At 40.7% G+C, this 19,027-nt stretch overlaps 1 protein-coding gene across 8 annotated transcripts; it reads left to right on the top strand.

Moving 5' to 3' along the window:
• The first annotated feature begins 114 nt into the window (after positions 1-114).
• On the top strand, positions 115-17,344 carry l3mbtl1 (L3MBTL histone methyl-lysine binding protein 1). 8 transcript variants are annotated; one of them, XM_037772296.1, is made up of 22 exons: positions 115-330; positions 2,855-3,056; positions 4,230-4,417; positions 6,311-6,440; positions 6,965-7,136; positions 8,411-8,549; positions 8,712-8,760; positions 10,144-10,232; positions 10,629-10,733; positions 10,911-11,046; positions 12,041-12,132; positions 12,350-12,501; positions 12,799-12,875; positions 13,155-13,240; positions 13,992-14,102; positions 14,391-14,532; positions 15,092-15,194; positions 15,317-15,505; positions 15,593-15,642; positions 15,761-15,918; positions 16,016-16,078; positions 16,498-17,344. In XM_037772296.1, the coding sequence occupies exons 2-22, from the start codon at positions 2,885-2,887 to the stop codon at positions 16,630-16,632; spliced, it is 2,538 nt and encodes an 845-aa protein (XP_037628224.1). In that variant the 5' UTR covers positions 115-330; positions 2,855-2,884; the 3' UTR covers positions 16,633-17,344. The 8 variants fall into 8 exon arrangements, with proteins under 8 accessions (XP_037628224.1, XP_037628222.1, XP_037628219.1 ...); XM_037772294.1 differs by having other exon boundaries at positions 14,391-14,559; XM_037772291.1 differs by having other exon boundaries at positions 14,391-14,559; positions 15,092-15,221.
• Positions 17,345-19,027: the final 1,683 nt, after the last annotated feature.

Genomic DNA, 19,027 nt, shown 5'->3' with positions numbered 1-19,027 from the left:
GCTTGTTGCTTTGTGTCAGCATTACAGAAACCTTGACTGCAGTATCGACATGACCTATATCCTGCTAATTATATAATAAATGCTCTTTCATTGAGGGGCGGCTCTCTCCTTTTTTTTGTGGAAATGAACAGGATCAATGTGTTGCAGATTTAAATTTGATTTAAAAGCCACCGACCTCCAGTCTCTAATACTAATCAATAGTCCACTACATTATTTCCACATATCTGAAGTGGAGCTGGAAGTCTTTTATTATAGCCAGAGAGCAGTGACTGTACTGGGGAAACCACGCATGCGCAGTCGGAGCCCCGGAGCCGCAGGAGATCATAGCTGGTAAGCCAAAAATTCAGTTCCGAAATGATCTGCAACCACCAATTAATCTCTTATTTATAATGTTCCTCCAATTGTGGCAGACAACGAGCATCCTTTAACACACAAACGTTTTAAAAAGACAAGTGTTATGTGTTTTATTGAGGTAAAACCGTTTAGCTTTGTGGTTATAATCAACCACAAAAGCTTCCCTTCTTAGAATAAAAATATTTGATTTTAATGCTGCAAATTTAATTAACCTATCGAGTTAAATAGTTTTAACACCCAGCAGATGTTATACTGAAAATATCCAACATGTTTACAACGTTGTTGTTGAGGTGAAAATGTTGCTCATTCATTGGAGATGCAGCCAGAATGGGTGACAGGGTTCAGTTTTCATTAAAATGGTATTTTCACAGGGTTTTTATAGATATATATTTTTTGCCTCATGGATGTTTTTGTCTCCGCCATTTTAACTGAAATGTATTTTTTTTTTTTTTTTTTGGAGTATGTGTGTGTGGACTTGTGCGTAAATATTGGTGTGTCACCATTACTGCCTTTTTTTATTGGTGGTTGCCTAATGGATGGCTGTTAAAGTCACACCAGGTCATCATGGCTTTTTAATGGAGGAGGAAGGCTCTCTGTTAATGACACCCTTCAAAAGTTACTTATTTAATGTTTTATTTTTAAAGTTTGGGGGTAAATATGTCTAATAAAAAGTAGTTTTACTTTTTGATAAATATGAATCCATATGTTTCAAAGACATTTTGGGACACATTTGAAGGCAGGAAGTAAGCCATAGGGTATAGACCAGGGTAATATATGGGGTAAGAAGCCCCAAATAGGCATCAATGCTAATGTTAGATTCCTGAGAGAAAGTACCATCATCTAACATAAGACCTTTATAGACTGGTCTTACTGTATTCTACAAACAATGTACAGCTTTATTCTGCACTTTAGTCTATTTAAAAAAACAACTCTCTACCTTAGTTCTTATCCTGCATTATATTCCATATTTGACATTTCTTAAAGGTCCGATATTGTAAAAAAGTGAGATTTTCAGGTCTTTCACATTATAAAGCAGGTTTAAGTGCTATATAAATACTGTTAAACTATCAAAACGCTCAATATACGGAGAAAAACACACCTCTCGTATTTACAAATTGTGCGCTTGAAACAAGCCGTTACGATTTCTGTCCATTTGTGATGTCACAAATATACAATATTTAGACCATTACACGCTTTTAAACGTAAACATTCTAAATGTGTTCCAATTTATTTCCTGTTGCAGTGGATGTTAATGACATCAGCTGACATGAAGTAAACATAGACCCAAACTGTTGCCTAGCAGCGCAATTCCGTTGCAATTTCATTGAAATGCACTAAAACGGAGCGTTTCAGACGGAGGGTAAATACAGGTATATTCAGGCAGACAATATGAGGAAAATAAAGTTTTTTTTTAACATTACAGCATGTAAACATGTTCTAGTTGAAACACAAATTACAAGTATGAACCTGAAAATGAGCACGATATGGGACCTTTAATATCTATATCTCCTATATTTTATTATCCAGCACTATATCACTTTCTGCACTATATTCACATTTCTTATAGTCCTGTTTAACAGTTTCTTCATCTCTTCTTATGGATGTGCATTGTATTAATACCCTTATAATTAATGATAACAATGGTACAAGAAAAACATTCAGATATATTAAACCACTGTAAAAACATTTCGAGGGCAGCAGGTGTCTCGAATTTGATGGCTTTAGTTAGACTTGGCAAAACCAAAAAAGACTTGCAGCTCGACTTTGACTTTAAGACCAATGACTTGTGTCTTTACTTGGATTTGAGCCTTTTAACTTCCCTCAAAACCCAAAGATTAAAAAGTATGTTATTTAAATATTGTGCCACAAATCAATTAATTTCCCTTGATTCATGCTATTCATTCTCAGCAAGTCGACACTTGATTCCCAGATCCACTTTGTTTGAACCAATCCGACAGCATCCAGGAGAAAACCATGAAGACCTAACGTTACGTTACTGAGTGCCAGTTAGAAAAAATTATATCAAAGATGATTTCGTTTTCGTACAAAACTACCCGGTGGTAAAAAAAAAACTAAATGCAATTTGCAAAACATGCGGGTCGAAAATTACAGACCTAGACACAAATGGCATTATATTTGGTGACAGGCGTATTATGACTTGTTTAGGACTCGAAACTCAAAGTTTAGGACTTGGTACTTGACACCAGACTTACCTACTTTGACTTTGTAACTTGCAAAACAATGACTTGGTCCCACCTCTGTGAGGTCAGCAGGACAGAGGATCCATAACTTTTTAGCCAAGTCAATTTTATTTATAGGCCAAAATCCCCAATTTGCCTGAGGGGGATTTACATCTGTCCGACATACAACACCCTCTGTCTAAACACCCTCGATTCAGATAAGGAAAAACTTTAAACTGTCACTGCTGTAAACCTGTTAGTCCTTTGTGAGCATTGCTCTGTACTGTCCCTCATACTGCCTCATACTGTTTGCTCTCCAGCGCTCCGGAGTAAGGGACAGGGACGCCGTCATGAGTGCCAAAGTGAACATGGAGGCTCTACCCAAAGAACCCGATCGTCCCCCTTTGGAACCGTCCTCCTCGTCGTCCCCCAGCGAGGCCGTCCTCATCTGTGGGAGTGACGGTGTGGCCAAGAAGGCTCGGCCCCAACAACCCCACACCACCACGGCTTTCCTCCTCCCAGGTGAGCCTGTCGTCTGAGGGTGGCGTGCGGTCACGTTTACACAGATGCCAGTACAAGCTACTGTCTCAACAACTAATCCCTGTTAAAGGTACGGTGTGTAGGATTTGGTGGCATCCAGTGGTGTGGTTGCAGATTACAACCAACTGAATGTTTCTCCGCTCACTCATCTTTTTCCAAGACGCGAAGCGTCGGGGTCGGGGCAGCATCGCCCTGTCGGAGATTCTTTCACAACAAGTACCGGCAGCAAAGTTAAGCTTCTGCCCTTTTGGAGCGAAAGCGACTACCGGACGGCAGTAAAAAGTCTGCCTATAAAGTGCCGTACAAAAGTAAAACTAAATTATTTCTATTCTATCGTCATATTCTACCGAAATGGCCTGTGTTTAACGATACAATATTTTAAATAGAATAAGCTTTTTCAGTCCAAAGTGGCGTGAGTTTGCTTCTATACTCCCTGACTGAACTGTCAGCAGGCGAGTTGCATTGTGGGGAATGTAGGCGCCAGGTTTTGTCAAGGAAGAGGAACGCGTGAAATAAAAAAAGACCCTATCTCTGGTTCTGCTGCATCGATTTTGACCTTTTTTTTTTTTTTAAACTAACCATTTGAGTCTGACAATGTTACACGAGTGCAATGCTAAATCTGTGGAGGATGGTTAATGGTAAATAGACTTGAATTTATATAGAGCCTTTCTAGTCTTCTGACCACACTACATGCCAACATTTACCCCATTCACACACACATTGATACACTGATAGCAGAGGCTGCCAGGACAAGGTGTACAGGATCTGATCTAATGCTCACACACACACCGCAGCCTTCGGGAGCAATTTGGGATTCAGTATCTTGCCCGAGGACACTGTCGACCGGAGGAGCCGGGGATTGAATCGCCGATCTTCCCATTAGTGTTACCTCCTGAGCCAGAGCCGCCCACAGGACTCTTGAGTTAATGTATGTAGGATAGCTGGTATCTAGTAACAAGAGGCTAACATCTCAACACAGTACAGCTCAGTTATTTTAAACCATAAGGTGAATTTGCTTTTCTTTAAGTTTAGTTTAAGACAAAAGGGAAATCAAAATGTAACAATAAAATTAAAACATGATGTGTAAACAGATTGTGCTCTCCTGGGTGAGCTCAGACAGAAAGTTAATGAATTTGAACTCATCTCTCTCCTCAGCTCCTGCTGCCGGACATCAGAAGCTGGAGGTGACTCCGGCTGTTGCCATGGGAGACCCAGGTAAAGGAGGCAGGGCCAATGAGACGGCCACGCCAACCCTGACGGCGCAGGTGGGCGGGGCTTGTAGCATTGTTCACGTCCTGGAGTGGAAGGAGGGGATGACCATCCTGCCCAGCAGCAACCTCAAGGTAAAGTGATGTTTCTGGCTCCAATATGTGTTGTTCTTCCAGGTGTAGCAGCATCGTCTTTAGAGAGGAGTTCAAGTTACAGAGGTGGTCACTTGATATAATTAGAGGAACAATTGATTAGGGTATTAACAGAAAATTAATCTGTGATAAATTAAGTAATTTATCAAGTAAAAATACAGAATATTAATGTGAAATTTGAAGATTTGCATGCTTTTTTCTGTTTCATATTTTGATCAATTTAATTATTTTTTGATTTTTGAACTGTTGATGAGAGAAAAATCCACATGATCGCAAATCAAAAAATAAGAAATAATGACAAATGCTGCCATTTGTTACAACCTTTGACATTTTACAGAATAAACAATCAATCGACTCATTAAACAATAATCTATAAATTAAAAAATACTGAAAATTATGATGAGTTGCAACCATTAAACTGATGTCTAGACTTTTGAGAGATATATTGTATATATACTCTATGTACATCCTATTTTGAGGTGATTGATGCATTTGGCTCACTGCAAGAATTTGCAGCTACATTAAATAGTGACATTGTTAATTATCTTTTATGTTGTCTGAATTTTCCACCTGCGCTGTGAAAATACCATGAACCAGGTAGTATTATAACTTGGATTTGAATGTAGGCAAGGACATTTTTTTTCTTGTCTATCTCAACTGACAACTAAGCAAAAATGCCAATAACAGTGTAAACAGTGATGATCCAGTCCCAGTCGGACAACTTTTAACTCACATGTGTAAATGCACCCAAGACGCACCTTTTCCACTTTCAGTTGTTCAGGAAAGCATTTTGCCACATTAACAAGGAGGAATAATATCAAACTAAAATCCTGAATCATTAACATTTCTGGTTTGTGAATTGAATTAAAGTTTAACATTTGGATCAGAAAACACTGGAACTCACTGCTGAAGGTTAGTTTAAAGGAGGCCACAGTAACAAAGCCAAACTTCTAGATAAACAAATGTGACGCATGTTTTCCCACATTAAAACGAGGGTTTGCTAGAACGGGAACAGATTAGGAACCAGTGGGCAACCCCGGGGTTTGAAAAGTGAAGCCAAAGCAGAAGTGTGTTAAACTTGCATTCTTTCTAACAGCCAGCAGGGGGCGACTCCTCTGGTTGCAAAAAGAAGTCTGATTGTATAGAAGTCTATGAGAAAATGAGCCTACTTCTCACTTGATTTATTACCTCAGTAAACATTGTAAACATGGGTTTATGGTCTCAATCGCTAGTTTCAAGTCGTCTTCAATACAGCATGATGTTCATTTAGTAAATTATGGTCCCATTTAGAGTCAAATAGACCATAAAGCAGGGGAGGCTTTAGGGTGGGGCTACCTTGTGATTGACAGGTCGCTACCACGGCGTTGTCCAGTCTGGGAGTTGTCCTTGTTTCTGTCTTACAACTTTAACTCTTTCACAGTGTGTTTTCAGTTCAAGAAAGTTCATTATAACCTTTTTGGTCGCCTAAAAATGTCTCATTCAGCGTTCAGTACTTAGCTCCACCCTCTCGTGTCACTTGTGGTTGCAAAAAGCCAAGATGGCGAAGGCCAAAATACTGAACTCAAGGCAAAACAGCAGTCCACAAACCAATGGGTAATGTCACTGTGACTACGCCCACTTCTTATATACAGTCTATGTTAGGAACAGGAAACAGGCAACATTGCATATTTTGAAATTGTCTGATTAATTGTTTTGAGGAGAAAAACGGCTGAATGGACAAAACATCATTGTAAAACATCAAGACACATTTTAACAGATGAATCCACTGATGCATGTGTGTGTGTGTGTGTGTGTGTGTGTGTGTGTGTGTGTGTGTGTGTGTGTGTGTGTGTGTGTGTGTGTGTGTGTGTGTGTGTGTGTGTTTGTGTGTTGTAGTTCTGTGTGAGTGACGTGGGAACGCTGAGCACACTGATCACCCCGGGGACCACCAGCAGCACCACTGAACCAGCAGCTGGGACTTCTGGGAGATCCGCTGACACAGAAAGTGCTCCAGCAGACAAGCCAGGTAGTAGTAGTAGTTCAGGATACCGAACACAAAATACTGCAGTTTAATGCCAATTTTAACGCCTGATACCATGAAGAACTACTTTGCATTGGATTTAGATGACCAAATAGTTTGTATGTTAGGAATAAAACAAATCAGAGTGTATTTCCTGGTGTTGCAGGTGATGCTGGTGTCGGGCTGTTACTTTCTATATATGGCTGCACGTCTCTTTGAAGTATTTCACAGCATGCCCTTTTCAGTGATCAGTTGAGCAATAATTAGCTGCAGCAGAGCTCCTCTTGACAAGTGAAGAGTGTGCAGCTGCAGGTTCATGTTAAAAATATCAAGCAGACATCACTCACATGCTGGGAAAAATCTAAATCCAGCTGAAAAAATGGAAATAATTTGGAAATGGTCAAAAATAATAAGAGATATTATAGAAATATAGTTATAGTGCAGCAATAAAGGAAATAAAAATCCATCAAAGACAGTTTTTAATTAAGATTTGAAACTTTTAATGACTTTGTCTGTCTCTTCTATGTCAGATGTGTCGGTGCCTGTCGGCTCTGTGAGAGGTGCGGCCGTGGAGCCGGAGAGGTTGGTGCCGGTGAAACTTGAAGTCCACCAGGTCCAGGTTGGACCGGGACCACAGAACCATGACGCCAGGGCTCACAGGACCTTCATAGAGGAGCTACGCAGAGAGCCCATCACTGACAAGTATGTTGGTTAACAGCTGCTTCTCCTTTCTGCATCTCCACATACTAGGGATATTTCTAACGACTAATCTCCCTGACGTTTAAACAGAAGTTTAAACTTAGACTAGTCGACTAGTCTAAAAGTAAGCAAACAATTAGAAAACAGTCAAAATAGATCACAATCTATGAGGTTAAACATTGTGTATAAGAGGCATTTGAAATCATATTTTTCAATAACTAAATAACCATATTTTAAATGCCGCTGAAATCAATATGTCCCCAGTGTCCACTCCGGTTGCCCGGTTAGAAATGCGTCTCATCAACCCAGTGTGTGGTGTAATATTTGATGAAATGCCAGAGAGGTCTGCCATCTAAGAGGAGTCATTGTTTGGCATCGCTTATAGGCTTCCATTAGTATCTAAGTGTGCAAGTTTTATTACCTTCCACCTTCCTTCTATTTCTCCCAAACACATACATAGCCCTCGATCGTCTCTGTAACCTTAATTGTCGCAGTCCCAAAGTCCAAAAGTCAAACATTTATTGAAGAAAATAATTTCCAAAATTCACAAAAAAATGTTATCTAACCAAATATTTTGCTTCAATCCATATTTGTTGGCATTTAGCCTTTCAAAAACGGCTTTTTCACTGCGGTTAAAAACCCTGTTTACACTCCCACACACACCTGTGTTAACGGGGTGGTCTAACGTCATAAAATATGCTGACATTTGAAGCTTCATTTGAAAACCTCAAACAAAGCTATGCATCTAAAAAAAAATGACATTTGATACAGCCCTATCTGCCGACCAATCCAGTCAAACAGGAGAGAACCAGACTGACTGCTGAAACCCAGCTGCTACTTCAGAAAGAGGTGGTGGTAGCAGGAGGAGCAGCAGCTCTCCACACTAACAGCTGAGACAGCATTTGTTAATATGTAATTTAAATGTATACATTGATAAAATAATGATAAGTTTAACCGACTCGTATTTTTGGTACTGACTAGCGAGGGTAACAACGTTTAATCGGCTTTGGACTAAACATCCTTACATACATGAGTGTGCACTAGTTGCAGAATCAATCATATATTAATTGCTCACTCATAAACCAGAAACACATACTGTTTGTTTTTTTTGGTTGATGGTGTATTTTTTTTTAAAACCAAGAAATATGAAGTAGACGCGTTGAGACAAACACGGTGCGGAAATAAATACCATGATAGTAGGAAATAAGGAAACCAACTAGAGTCTTGTGATGTGTTTAGACTTGAGGAACACTGTGTCTGTCCTCTCTGCTCCTCAGGAGGAGTATCGGGGTGGAGAAGGTGCCAGCAGGCGGGAGGGTCTCCTCCCTTAACCCCGATCACCTGAAACCCATGAGGAAGAGGAAGAGGAAGGAATACCTGAGTCCCTCTGAGGAAGACTCTGACATCGACGGCACGGTGGGACAGCGTTGTTACTTACACTTAACATCCAGATGTTTTGAGTTCAGTCAGATGAGCATGAATATTACATAACATTACTGAAAGTGTTTCAGTATAAAGTCACTATATTGTCTTTCTACTCTTATCTCTTGTGTAATTTCTATTACATGTTTTTTTTAGGATGAGAAAATGGATGATTCTAAAGCAGACAGCAGACTCATCAGAGGAGGTTGGACTAATCTTTTCTTTAACATTGTCTGTTATATCATCTTTCACCCTTTTTTTGCGCTTCATTGCTCTTTTTTTTGCTGTACAGTCTGTTTTTCCTCCTTTCCCCCTCACATATAGGTCAAGTTATAATAACATATCCCTGATAATATGATGCTATTCCATACAACGACAACACAAATTATGAGCTCCTTTATGTTGAATCAATGTCTCTCTGACACTATCAAACAGTTGTGGGTTGGATTTATTATTAGGCTGCTGCATTGAATTGTGTTATAGTGTCAAGTAATCCTGTTAATTCATACAGCTCCTATACTGTATGGATTTAAGGGGAGACTAATAATATAATAATAATGACTAATAATTTTTCATGCACTGGATTTGGGGCTATTTTGCTTCCATAACATGTCTTCTTTCAGACTAGTGGAAAGAAAATTACACATTTAGATGTTTAATTTACTACTTTGTCTATTTGCGTCTGTAGATTTCTCCTAAATTCACTAAAACGTAGCATTAGATAATGCCTCATTTGCATATTTAAACATTCAATATCAGAAAACTTGTAATACAAAAAATGATTGTCTGAATGTATATAATCAACTGGGGAAGTTTCATGGTGATATCTATTACTTAAATCTTATTACACTATTCACCTGTAGTGTCTTGCTATATGGATGGAATTTTACAATACGCATCTTTAAAGGTCGTTTTCTCAAAATATTTTTTTTTTTTGTCAGACTCTGAGCCAGAAATCTCCACTTCAGTAGTTCGTACATACCCCAAACTTTCCAGTTTCATTCCTATCTATATTCTCAAGGTTGTTACTGAGGGGTTTGTTCATATATCATTCATAGCCTGATTTATAGAACATTTTATTCCTAAAAACATGGCCAAAATGGATTTTCTAATGGCTGTTGACAGTATTTTCTGATTTACGGAGTCAGATTTCTGTTCTGAAAATCTATGCAAATTACCACATATTTAATAATATTGCATATTTAAATATACATTTTCAGAAAACTTGTATTTCAAAAATGAATTGTCTTAATGTAAGCAATCAACTGTGGAAGTTTCATGTTGGAATCTATTAGTTACTTTTTACCCTACCCCACCTGTAGTGTCTCCCCTTAACACCATTTATCTTGTCCTTTGCTGACCTTTAAGTACTTTTCTTTCTTTTCTTCAGTTATTTTTCCCAGATAGAGGAATGGGAATACTTTGAGATGAACATTTTCACTCAGAACTTGTGCGTAAAATTACAGATCTTCAAACATTAGCTGCTCAGGGAGTTTGTTTCCGTCCTCCTTCCTGACTTCATTTCCTCCCCCCGTTTCCATACATAAATGAATCAACTAATCAGTTAATTTGTATTTTTTTGGTGAAGCTGGAGACACTAAGACGGAGCAGTGGACGTGGGCTCTGTATCTGGAGGAAAGCAAAGCTGTTGCTGCGCCCAACAAGCTTTTCCAAGAGGTACGTTTGGATTTAATATTCAGACTATACTTCCAGGCTCAGGTTCTCCCAGTGTACCCATACCACTGCAGCTCTGCCTATAGCACAGGGACATATCTATCGCCCTGAGTGAAAAAATAGTGCGGCACTGTCAAGGAAGGAAATGAGAAATGTAAATTCATCTGTGAAAAAGAGATGTATGCAGCCGGAGGACATGCATTAATATTCTGTTACGGCGTGCGGGGTTGAGGGAGTTTCATTTTAAAGTTATTTATTTCTTCAACAATCGATTTTTTTGCAACACAAGCTTTGTCTTGAAGAGACGTTCATAAGTAGTATGAGAATGATAAAAACTCCAATATCCCTCCATCCTTTATTTTCACTTCATTTTATTTGAATCTCTTTTTTTGTGTCCAGACCCAGAGGGTGCCAACAGTGAAGAACGGCTTTAAGCAGGGGATGAAGCTGGAGGGCATCGACCCGCAGCATCCGTCCATGTACTTCGTCCTCACCGTGGCCGAGGTGAGCCAGACGTCCATTAACGCGGTCGATTGGATCTTAATGGGCCAGGCTGATTATTTAGGATTGAAAAGATTAATTTGCTCACAGGCTGCTTTGCATGCAGGAGGTGATCAGCCCAGTGTCTCCTCCTCCGTCCGGCTGGCTGTTGTTTCTCTAATGTGTCATGTCGTCATCCAGGTCTGCGGTTACCGGCTGAGGCTTCATTTTGACGGCTACTCCGACTGCCACGACTTCTGGGTGAACGCCAACTCCCCCGACGTCCACCCGACGGGCTGGTGTGAGAGCACAGGACACAAACTGCACACTCCTAAAGGTCAGAGGTCACAACACTCTGGACATGTTGAAGGACCAGAAGGCAAACAGAATCTAAAGAGAATAAATATCATGGACAGAAAAACCCTGTCCGTCACTTATGATCAAGGCCTTTACACACCGGCAGCGTTTTTTCACGTCAATATATTTTTTTGAACTGTTGTTTCTGTTATGAGTACTTTCACAAAGAATGCAAATATTACAGCAAATTTAATATATATATTTTTTTCTGGAACAAGGTTGATTTTCTGAGCTTCCGCACCGCGAATAAAGGCATCAACTAATCACGTTGTGCAGAACGGGTTGAGTTGCCCCTATAAAACAACAACACAGAGGCTCCGTACTCCGAACCATGACGGCAAACTTTATTACTTCTGTCAACCTTGACAAAGGCAGCTCAGACCAGATCCACTCCTTCCATTCTTACCTTTCTCAACAAAAGCCCTATGCGTATAATATTCGCAGGCGAGTGTTTCACATGTTCGTGTCGTGTATGCGTCACGCCCCCGGTGTGTAAAGGTCTTTAATCTTTCACCTTTCACAGGATAAATCTCCAGGAATAGTTCAACGTTTTGGGAAATACACTCATTCACTTTCTCTTACCCCTGTCCAAATGAAACAAAACAACAACAACCAGCACCTCTAAAACTCACTCATTAACTCTCAGTAACACTGTGGAGTCTCTGCTGGTTGCCTGGCAACCTCACGTTGACGATGTCCAGGAAGACTCAGTTTTTGTACACGTTAAACAAACAAGATATAAAGTGTTCAAGGTGCTGGTAGGTGGATTTTGTTGCCTTCTAGAGCCAGGCTAGCTGTTTCCACCTGTTTCCAGTCTTTATGTACAGATACAAGAGTAGCATCAATCCTCTCGTCTAACTCTCAGAAAGCGAATAAGCGTATTTCTCAAAATGTCGAACTATTCCTTTAAATGATGGGATGTTTTACCAAAACATTAATCATTTTAATCCTCTATCTATTTTTTTGTCCTGCAGGCTGTAAAGAGGAAGAGTTTACCTGGACCAACTACCTGAAAATGACTAAAGCACAAGTGGCGACCAAAGAGCTCTTTGCCAGTCCTGGGAGGGTAACTGCCACTATATAATATACGGTAGTTGTATTATCTACAAGCATGAATGGATGAGGTGAATGATTCAGGGTCGGGAAAACTCCAATGAGAAGCAGTTGAAATAAAACAGATTTATTTTAAACAAGTTGCTCCTCCCGTCTCTCTCAGAAATCATATTTTGCACCGCTCTGTCTGTCTCTGCTACTAATATCTAATATTTCTGCTTCCTGTTTAGATCGATGTGAAGGGCAGCTTCGAGATAGGAATGAAGCTGGAGGCCGTCGACCGTATGAACCCCTCCCTCATCTGTGTAGCAACCGTCACTGACGTGGTGGACGACCGCTTCCTGGTTCATTTCGACAACTGGGACGACACGTACGACTACTGGTGAGCCTCAGACACACTGGCGATGTAGGGGCTTTGGGAAATGACTGAAGAAAGCATCAAAACAATGAGAAAAAAGAGGCTCTCTCTCTGCGTTTGTCATCATGAGCGAGGACTTTCACATTACATGTAGTTATTTGATTCAGTGCTAGTAGAAAGCTTTAAATAAGCATCAGCACAATCTGCAGTAAAAGCTGTTCCAGCATCAAGGAGAGCAGCTCAAAAACCATTAAACAGTTATTGACTTTTTCTTATAAAGACACGACTAAACCGCTGGACGTTGTTTTTCAAAATATGCAGGTGTGATTCCAGCAGTCCGTACATCCACCCTATTGGTTGGTGCCAGGAGAGAGACCTCCCCCTAACACCACCCCAAGGTGACCAGCGTGTTCCCTGTTAATCATTCATTTAATCACGTTTATAGACGTAACTTTAAACAACAACTCTGCCCACTTATCCCACTTGTTACTTTCTTCTTACAGTATGTTTGTATGTATATATATATATATGTATAAATACCTGAAATATACTTGTTTAAGTGGATTTTAGAGCATGAACTTTAACATAATTACAAAGATTAGCACAATTCAGAAGGATATGTATGGGATGAATTTTTATGTTTGTATTCACTGTGAATTTATGCGTTGCTGCATCAGATTACCCGGACCAGGCCCGGTTCTCCTGGTCTCTCTACCTGGAGGAGACCGGCTCCAAGGCGGTGGCCGCTGACGCCTTTAAAGTGGTGAGAACAGAAAATATATGTACTATTTTTGATCCAACTCACAGTATGATATGAAATGATGTAGTGTTGATCTGTGGTATGCATGGGCTGGCAGAAAACAGCAGCGACGGTGAAGGCAAAGTCGGAGTTAAGAGACTGAAAATGTCAAAAAAGAGCAATTAAAAATAATGAGAAGCGTGGTTTGTTACAGTCAAATCAGTTACTTACAGTATATCATGAATTTCATTACAGCTGACGGATCTTTAACAGTGCTGCAGTAAGTACATTGTAGGCACAGTTCAGGTGTTTATGTATATGTACTAACTGCAAAAAAAACAAAAACAAAAACTTGCAGTGACATAAAAACAACTTAAGATGGCGACGTCACAAGTTTGAGTCCAGTCAAGGACCTTTGTTACATGCCATTTCCAAGTGGCAATCTCAGTGAAGCCAACGCGGAAGTGCCAAAAAATGCAGTTCTTCGAATGACAACTTGAGGCTGAGTCCAATAGCGAGTCAATCCCCACAGAATGGGTGACGTCACGGAGACTACGTCCATATTTTATACAGTGTATGGTCATTTCTCATCTCTCTCCCCTCATTTCCTGTCATCTTTCTACTGTAAAATCTCTAACACAAGGCATAAAATGCCCCAAATTAAATAGTACAACTAACGCCAATGCCTTTATGGAAAGTATGTTTGACATGTTTGGTTGATTAACTGAACGTACAAGTTAATGTGTTTTCCCATCATCCCCTGCTCTGTGTCCAGCGTGCGGCCCACAGCTTCGAACCTCAGATGAAACTGGAGGCCGTTGACAAGAGAAGTCCTGGTCTGATCCGAGTGGCTACAGTGGAGGAAGTGGAGACTCATCGCATTAAGGTAATACTCTGTGTGGGTGTGTTTGTGTTGTCAGCTTGTATTCCTGAACATTTAAGTACTAAACGTCTGAGGTTGTGAAGGTTGTGATATTATTTCTCCAGCTCCGTCATTTCCATTACAGCTTTAACTAAGTGTGCTTGTCAGATGTGGCCTTGAGCTAATGGTTTTGATGTGCTGATACTGTGATGTACATGTTTCTAACCAATCCTGGACCCGTGATAAACGTTGAGCTGTGTGCACATTAAGCGTGTGTGAATACAGTATTTTATTTTTCTATTCCTCCCTCAGGTCCATTATGACGGCTGGAGTCACGTCTATGATGAGTGGATGGACTCGGATCACCCCGACATCCACCCAGCAGGCTGGTGTGAGGCGACCAATCACCCGCTCAAAGTTCCCCCGCGGGACACCAGAACACACCAGCCACATGGTAGCAGCCAGCACTTCAGTCAGAACTGGAAGTGGATTTTCTTCTAAATTCAAATCAAAGTTATTATTCTTGATAGCTAGCATTAAATCTTAGCAACAATACATATTTTGTGCTCTGACGTAGCTAGATTTAGCCCCTGCAAGGCCCCACAGTGTCATGTAAATGAAAATTAAACAGGCAAATGGAAATGTAAAACGGGAAATTTAAACGCTAATTGAAATGAGAAACCCTTTTAATTTTATTTTGACTATTTAATTTTTAAAAAAATCCTCTTTTAAAGGTCCAGTGTGTAACATTTAGGGGGATCTATTGGCAGAGATTGAATATAATATTAATAAGTATGTTTTCTTTAGTGTATAATCACATAAATAAAAATTGTTGGCACACGGTAGAAGTTTCAGTTGGTTGATATTATTCAACCTCACCACTAGATGCCGCCAAATCCTACACACTGCACTTTAGGTACTATGGGTATAATCTTACATACTGCAGCATTGAGGGTTTGAGAACATCTCGTGTACATGTGTGAGGGTTTTATGTTTTTTTTTTTAATGTATAGGTATGAGGGAGTCTCCTGTTATAGGCCAGTCCATCTACCCTTCCTCTGTTCCCTGTAAACCCCTCGGCCACCCCAGAGCCAACAAGTACAGTTTCCACAACAGGTCAGCTGAGCTCAACTCTACCATCAGGTCATTTAATTCATACTTTATTCACCAGCACAATCATTTTAAGATACATATCAATTACCTGAAATACTCACTGCAGGGCTCTGTCTCTGAAACAGGAAGTGTCCAACTCCTGGTTGTGATGGTTCAGGCCATGTGACGGGTCGTTTCACTGCCCATCACTGCATATCCGGCTGCCCGCTGGCTGAGCGTAACCAGGGCCGGCTGAAGGCCGAGCTGTCAGACTCCGAGTGCAAGAGGACCCTCTTCTTTGGCCAAAGGACCAAGAAGACCCATTACCGTGGCAGGTGTGTGTGTGTGTGTGTGTGTGTGTGTGTATACGTTTGCATGCATGTTTGCTTTTGTCTCACATTAGTCTTTTCCTCTGTTTTCAGGATTGGTCGTCCTCCTAAATACAGGAAGAACCAGCAGAGAGACTACCAGAGTGAGTTTTTCTCATTAAATTTTTAATACAAAATAGAAACAATATCTGTCCAAGTGATTATAAATCAACAACGGTTGAGTCCAAGCCTGTATTTGTGTGTGTGTGTGTTTGTCCTCAGACATGTCCTCAGAGGACGCGTATCCGTCACTGTTCATGTCGGCTCTGAGCGGCCAGTCAGACCGAACTCTGTCTCTGTGCTGGGAGCAGCACTGTAAGCTGCTGCCTGGCGTTCAGGGCATTCACGCCAGCCAAGTGGCGGCATGGGGCGTTGAAGAGGTGAGCATCACCTACCTACAGATTTATTTATTTATTTATTCTCTCTGTCTGCCTGACTGGTTTGATTATTTAAAAATCTGTTGTGTTTGTACCTCAGGTCTCCAGGTTTGTCCAGGATCTGATCGGCTGTGAAGAACAGGCTCAACTCTTCAAAGAAGAGGTGAGACCACTGAGTGAATAAAATCTTATCTTAATTCACACATTTGCTATACACATACTCAAATGAAGAAGGTCCTTTGCAGTATTTACTGTCATGTTACACTGCTGTTGAAGTAGTGTGTGACCCCCTGTCTCCGGTCAGTCATGTAGTGTGAAAACCACAACTTCAAGACTCCTGATTACAAGACAGCAAGTTGTGTAGTGTGAACAGTACAGCAAAAATGTCCAATAAAATTAATCTTAAAAAAAGGAAACCACTACAAAGTATAGTGTCAGACATGACCATCGAGTCAAGTGAACATCATCTGTTTTATTATGAAGGTATTTTAAGAGTACCCTTGGCAGAGAAAGCAAACCTTTTCCTGACCTGTCACTTCCACGTCCAGTTCCATCACCACTGCTGTCTCTGCGTCTCCCCAGATGATCGACGGCGAGGCCTTCCTGCTGCTGACCCAGACCGACATTGTGAAGATCATGAGCATCAAGCTCGGCCCCGCCCTCAAGATCTCCAACGCCATTCTCATGTTCAAGAGCACAGACGAGGTACTCAAGTGATCCCGCCCCTCGTCCGACCGGGTGGCGTCGGTCCGCCGATCATCATGTGCCAAATTCATTCTGTTGCAGGGAAAAAGACCCTGACCCCTTTTTTTCATGTGTTTGATGTCCTGTACCCATCAGAGAGAGGGAGGGAGGGAGGGGGGGCGGCGAGGTCCGATCAGGGTTAAATAAATAAATAAAGGTGGAAGAAGAAGAGAAATAAAGATATACAGATATTTTTGGGGAGTAATGTCATAAAGATGATGGACAAATTGGTGTGGAGGGCGGATAGAAGGAGGCTGATGAAGTTTTTAGTTTCACAACATTACCGTCCAAACCTCACTGGCAGTGTTTCACATCTGTTACAGATGTGCCAGGCTATAGTATGTTTGGCTAGTAAGTATATTTCCAACTCTCTGGTTTAAATGCTGAGTTTTACTTTTTGCATTAAAAACCAGAGTGGAAATAGTAGAATTCAAAACAAAAATCACAGTTTGCAAAAAGGTTTCTACACTCTGCTGAGGTGTGAAGGTTCCAGCTCGTTCTCATTCCCAGGGCGTCAAATACCGACGCTTTGTCACAGCCGTCGGCGTTAGATACCGCTGCATAAGGCACCCTTTCGTGCTGGTATGCGATGCACTGGGCTTTCCATTAACTACATCAGTAGAACAGAGAAAGTGCTGTGGTGACGTAGTTTAAAGAGCGAAAGAGACACTCAAGGCGGACAAGAGGTGAGGTGGATGGGTCCAACACAGGCCGCTGTTCATGTCCCGTGTGTTACATTTCACTTTCACTTTACAATCAGCCGGTTGTTAGCTAGTTAGTGTCCCGTGTTCACAATGTCCAGTCACATTTTCACTTTACAAACATAGTAGTTTTAAGCCCAACCATGTTGTTTTTTCTTAAACCTAACTATAGTGGTTTTATTGCCTAAACCTAAGCAAGTGTTCACAACACCCAGCATGTGTTTACTGCACCCAAAAAGTGACGCCGACGGCCGTGACAAAGCATCAGTATGTGACGAGTTGGGATGAGAACGTGTTGCAGGTGCTGTGTCAATACGGTGGATGATGATGGAACAGATTTTTCTTTCTTTTTATCTGTTGCATTACCTTCTGGTTCTTTTTCTGTAGACGCGGCATCTTGCTGCCGCTCACAGCTATACAGGAGATACTAGTACTCTTTTTACTTTTACTTCCTGAATGAGAATCGTTCCTATTGATGCAAGCCTTAACACCGGTCAGTTGAAACTGTACCATCACATCACCTGGCAGAGCTGGACTCAAGATACGTTTTTGAAAAAAAGTATCTAGATTCAGACTAAACTATCAGTTCCAAAGCCCCTGACATGGTATGTGAAATCAACAAAATAGGGGAAATACTGGATGTATAATGTGGAAATATGAAGGTTAACTAAAGGGCAGAGGTGGGGAGCACTGTGGCCGAATAGAGGAGTTCAATGCAGTAGACGAGGCTGGTGAGTGAGGCTCCTACAAGCCTCACGTTATGTGCAATAAAAAACGTTGTGACAGAAGTACTGTATCTGGTAACTCTTAAAGCTAGAGCTGGTAATCTTCAAAAATATTTTTGCTATATATGTTGAAAATCTTTTTACATCCCGACAGCGATCAATAAATCAAATGCCCTGACTAAAAAGGGAAAAAAAGAAATCCCGTATCCGCGGCTGACTCAGGACTGTACACATGGGGATTTTCGGTCGGATAATTTTTAACATCTAGCGTACTCTTGCTAGTTTCTTAAGATTACCAACCCTAGCTTTAATATTACAGCTCCGTTATGTTATCAGACTATTCTGTAACAGAATAAAATTAAGTAAATAAGCTGCTCTGTTCAGACTGTTGGGAAAAGGTTTAGGCAGATGAACAAGAGAAAGCCTTTGCTCAGTTTCCTGCTCATCCTGAAGTATTGTGTGTCTCATGGCACCGTTAATGCGAAAACTCAAATGATACAGGAGCTGTGATTTAAAATGTTGTATAGAATCTGAGTCAGAGAACAGAAACAACAGTAATTTGAGATTTTATACCTATATGCAAATTTTTGCAATTCTTAATTGATGAAAAGGACACTTTGCATTGGCGTTTTAGCACAACTGTGAAACCCAAATGGATTTTACACAATGATGTTCCCACACTTGGTCACTAGAGAGTGCAAAAAATCCATGCTTTAGCACTATAAACATGGATTTGGTATCTAGTTAATGGAGTTTACAGGTGATGGAAGCAACATTCAGAGTGTGTTCTTCGAAATGTTTACATTATATGTCAGAAATTGGTTTAAAAAAACAAACGCTGTATATGGATTTGATATTGTGAGATGAGAGTTATTTTACTGGAGTGTTTTAAGGGCTCTTGGAATCTTCTTTGTGTGTCTCTCTGGTGGGATTTGTGTGTGT

Source organism: Sebastes umbrosus, chromosome 6 (assembly GCF_015220745.1).
Source record: "Sebastes umbrosus isolate fSebUmb1 chromosome 6, fSebUmb1.pri, whole genome shotgun sequence".
NCBI classification, from domain to species: Eukaryota; Metazoa; Chordata; class Actinopteri; order Perciformes; family Sebastidae; genus Sebastes; species Sebastes umbrosus.
This window is presented reverse-complemented; position numbering and strand designations above follow the sequence as displayed.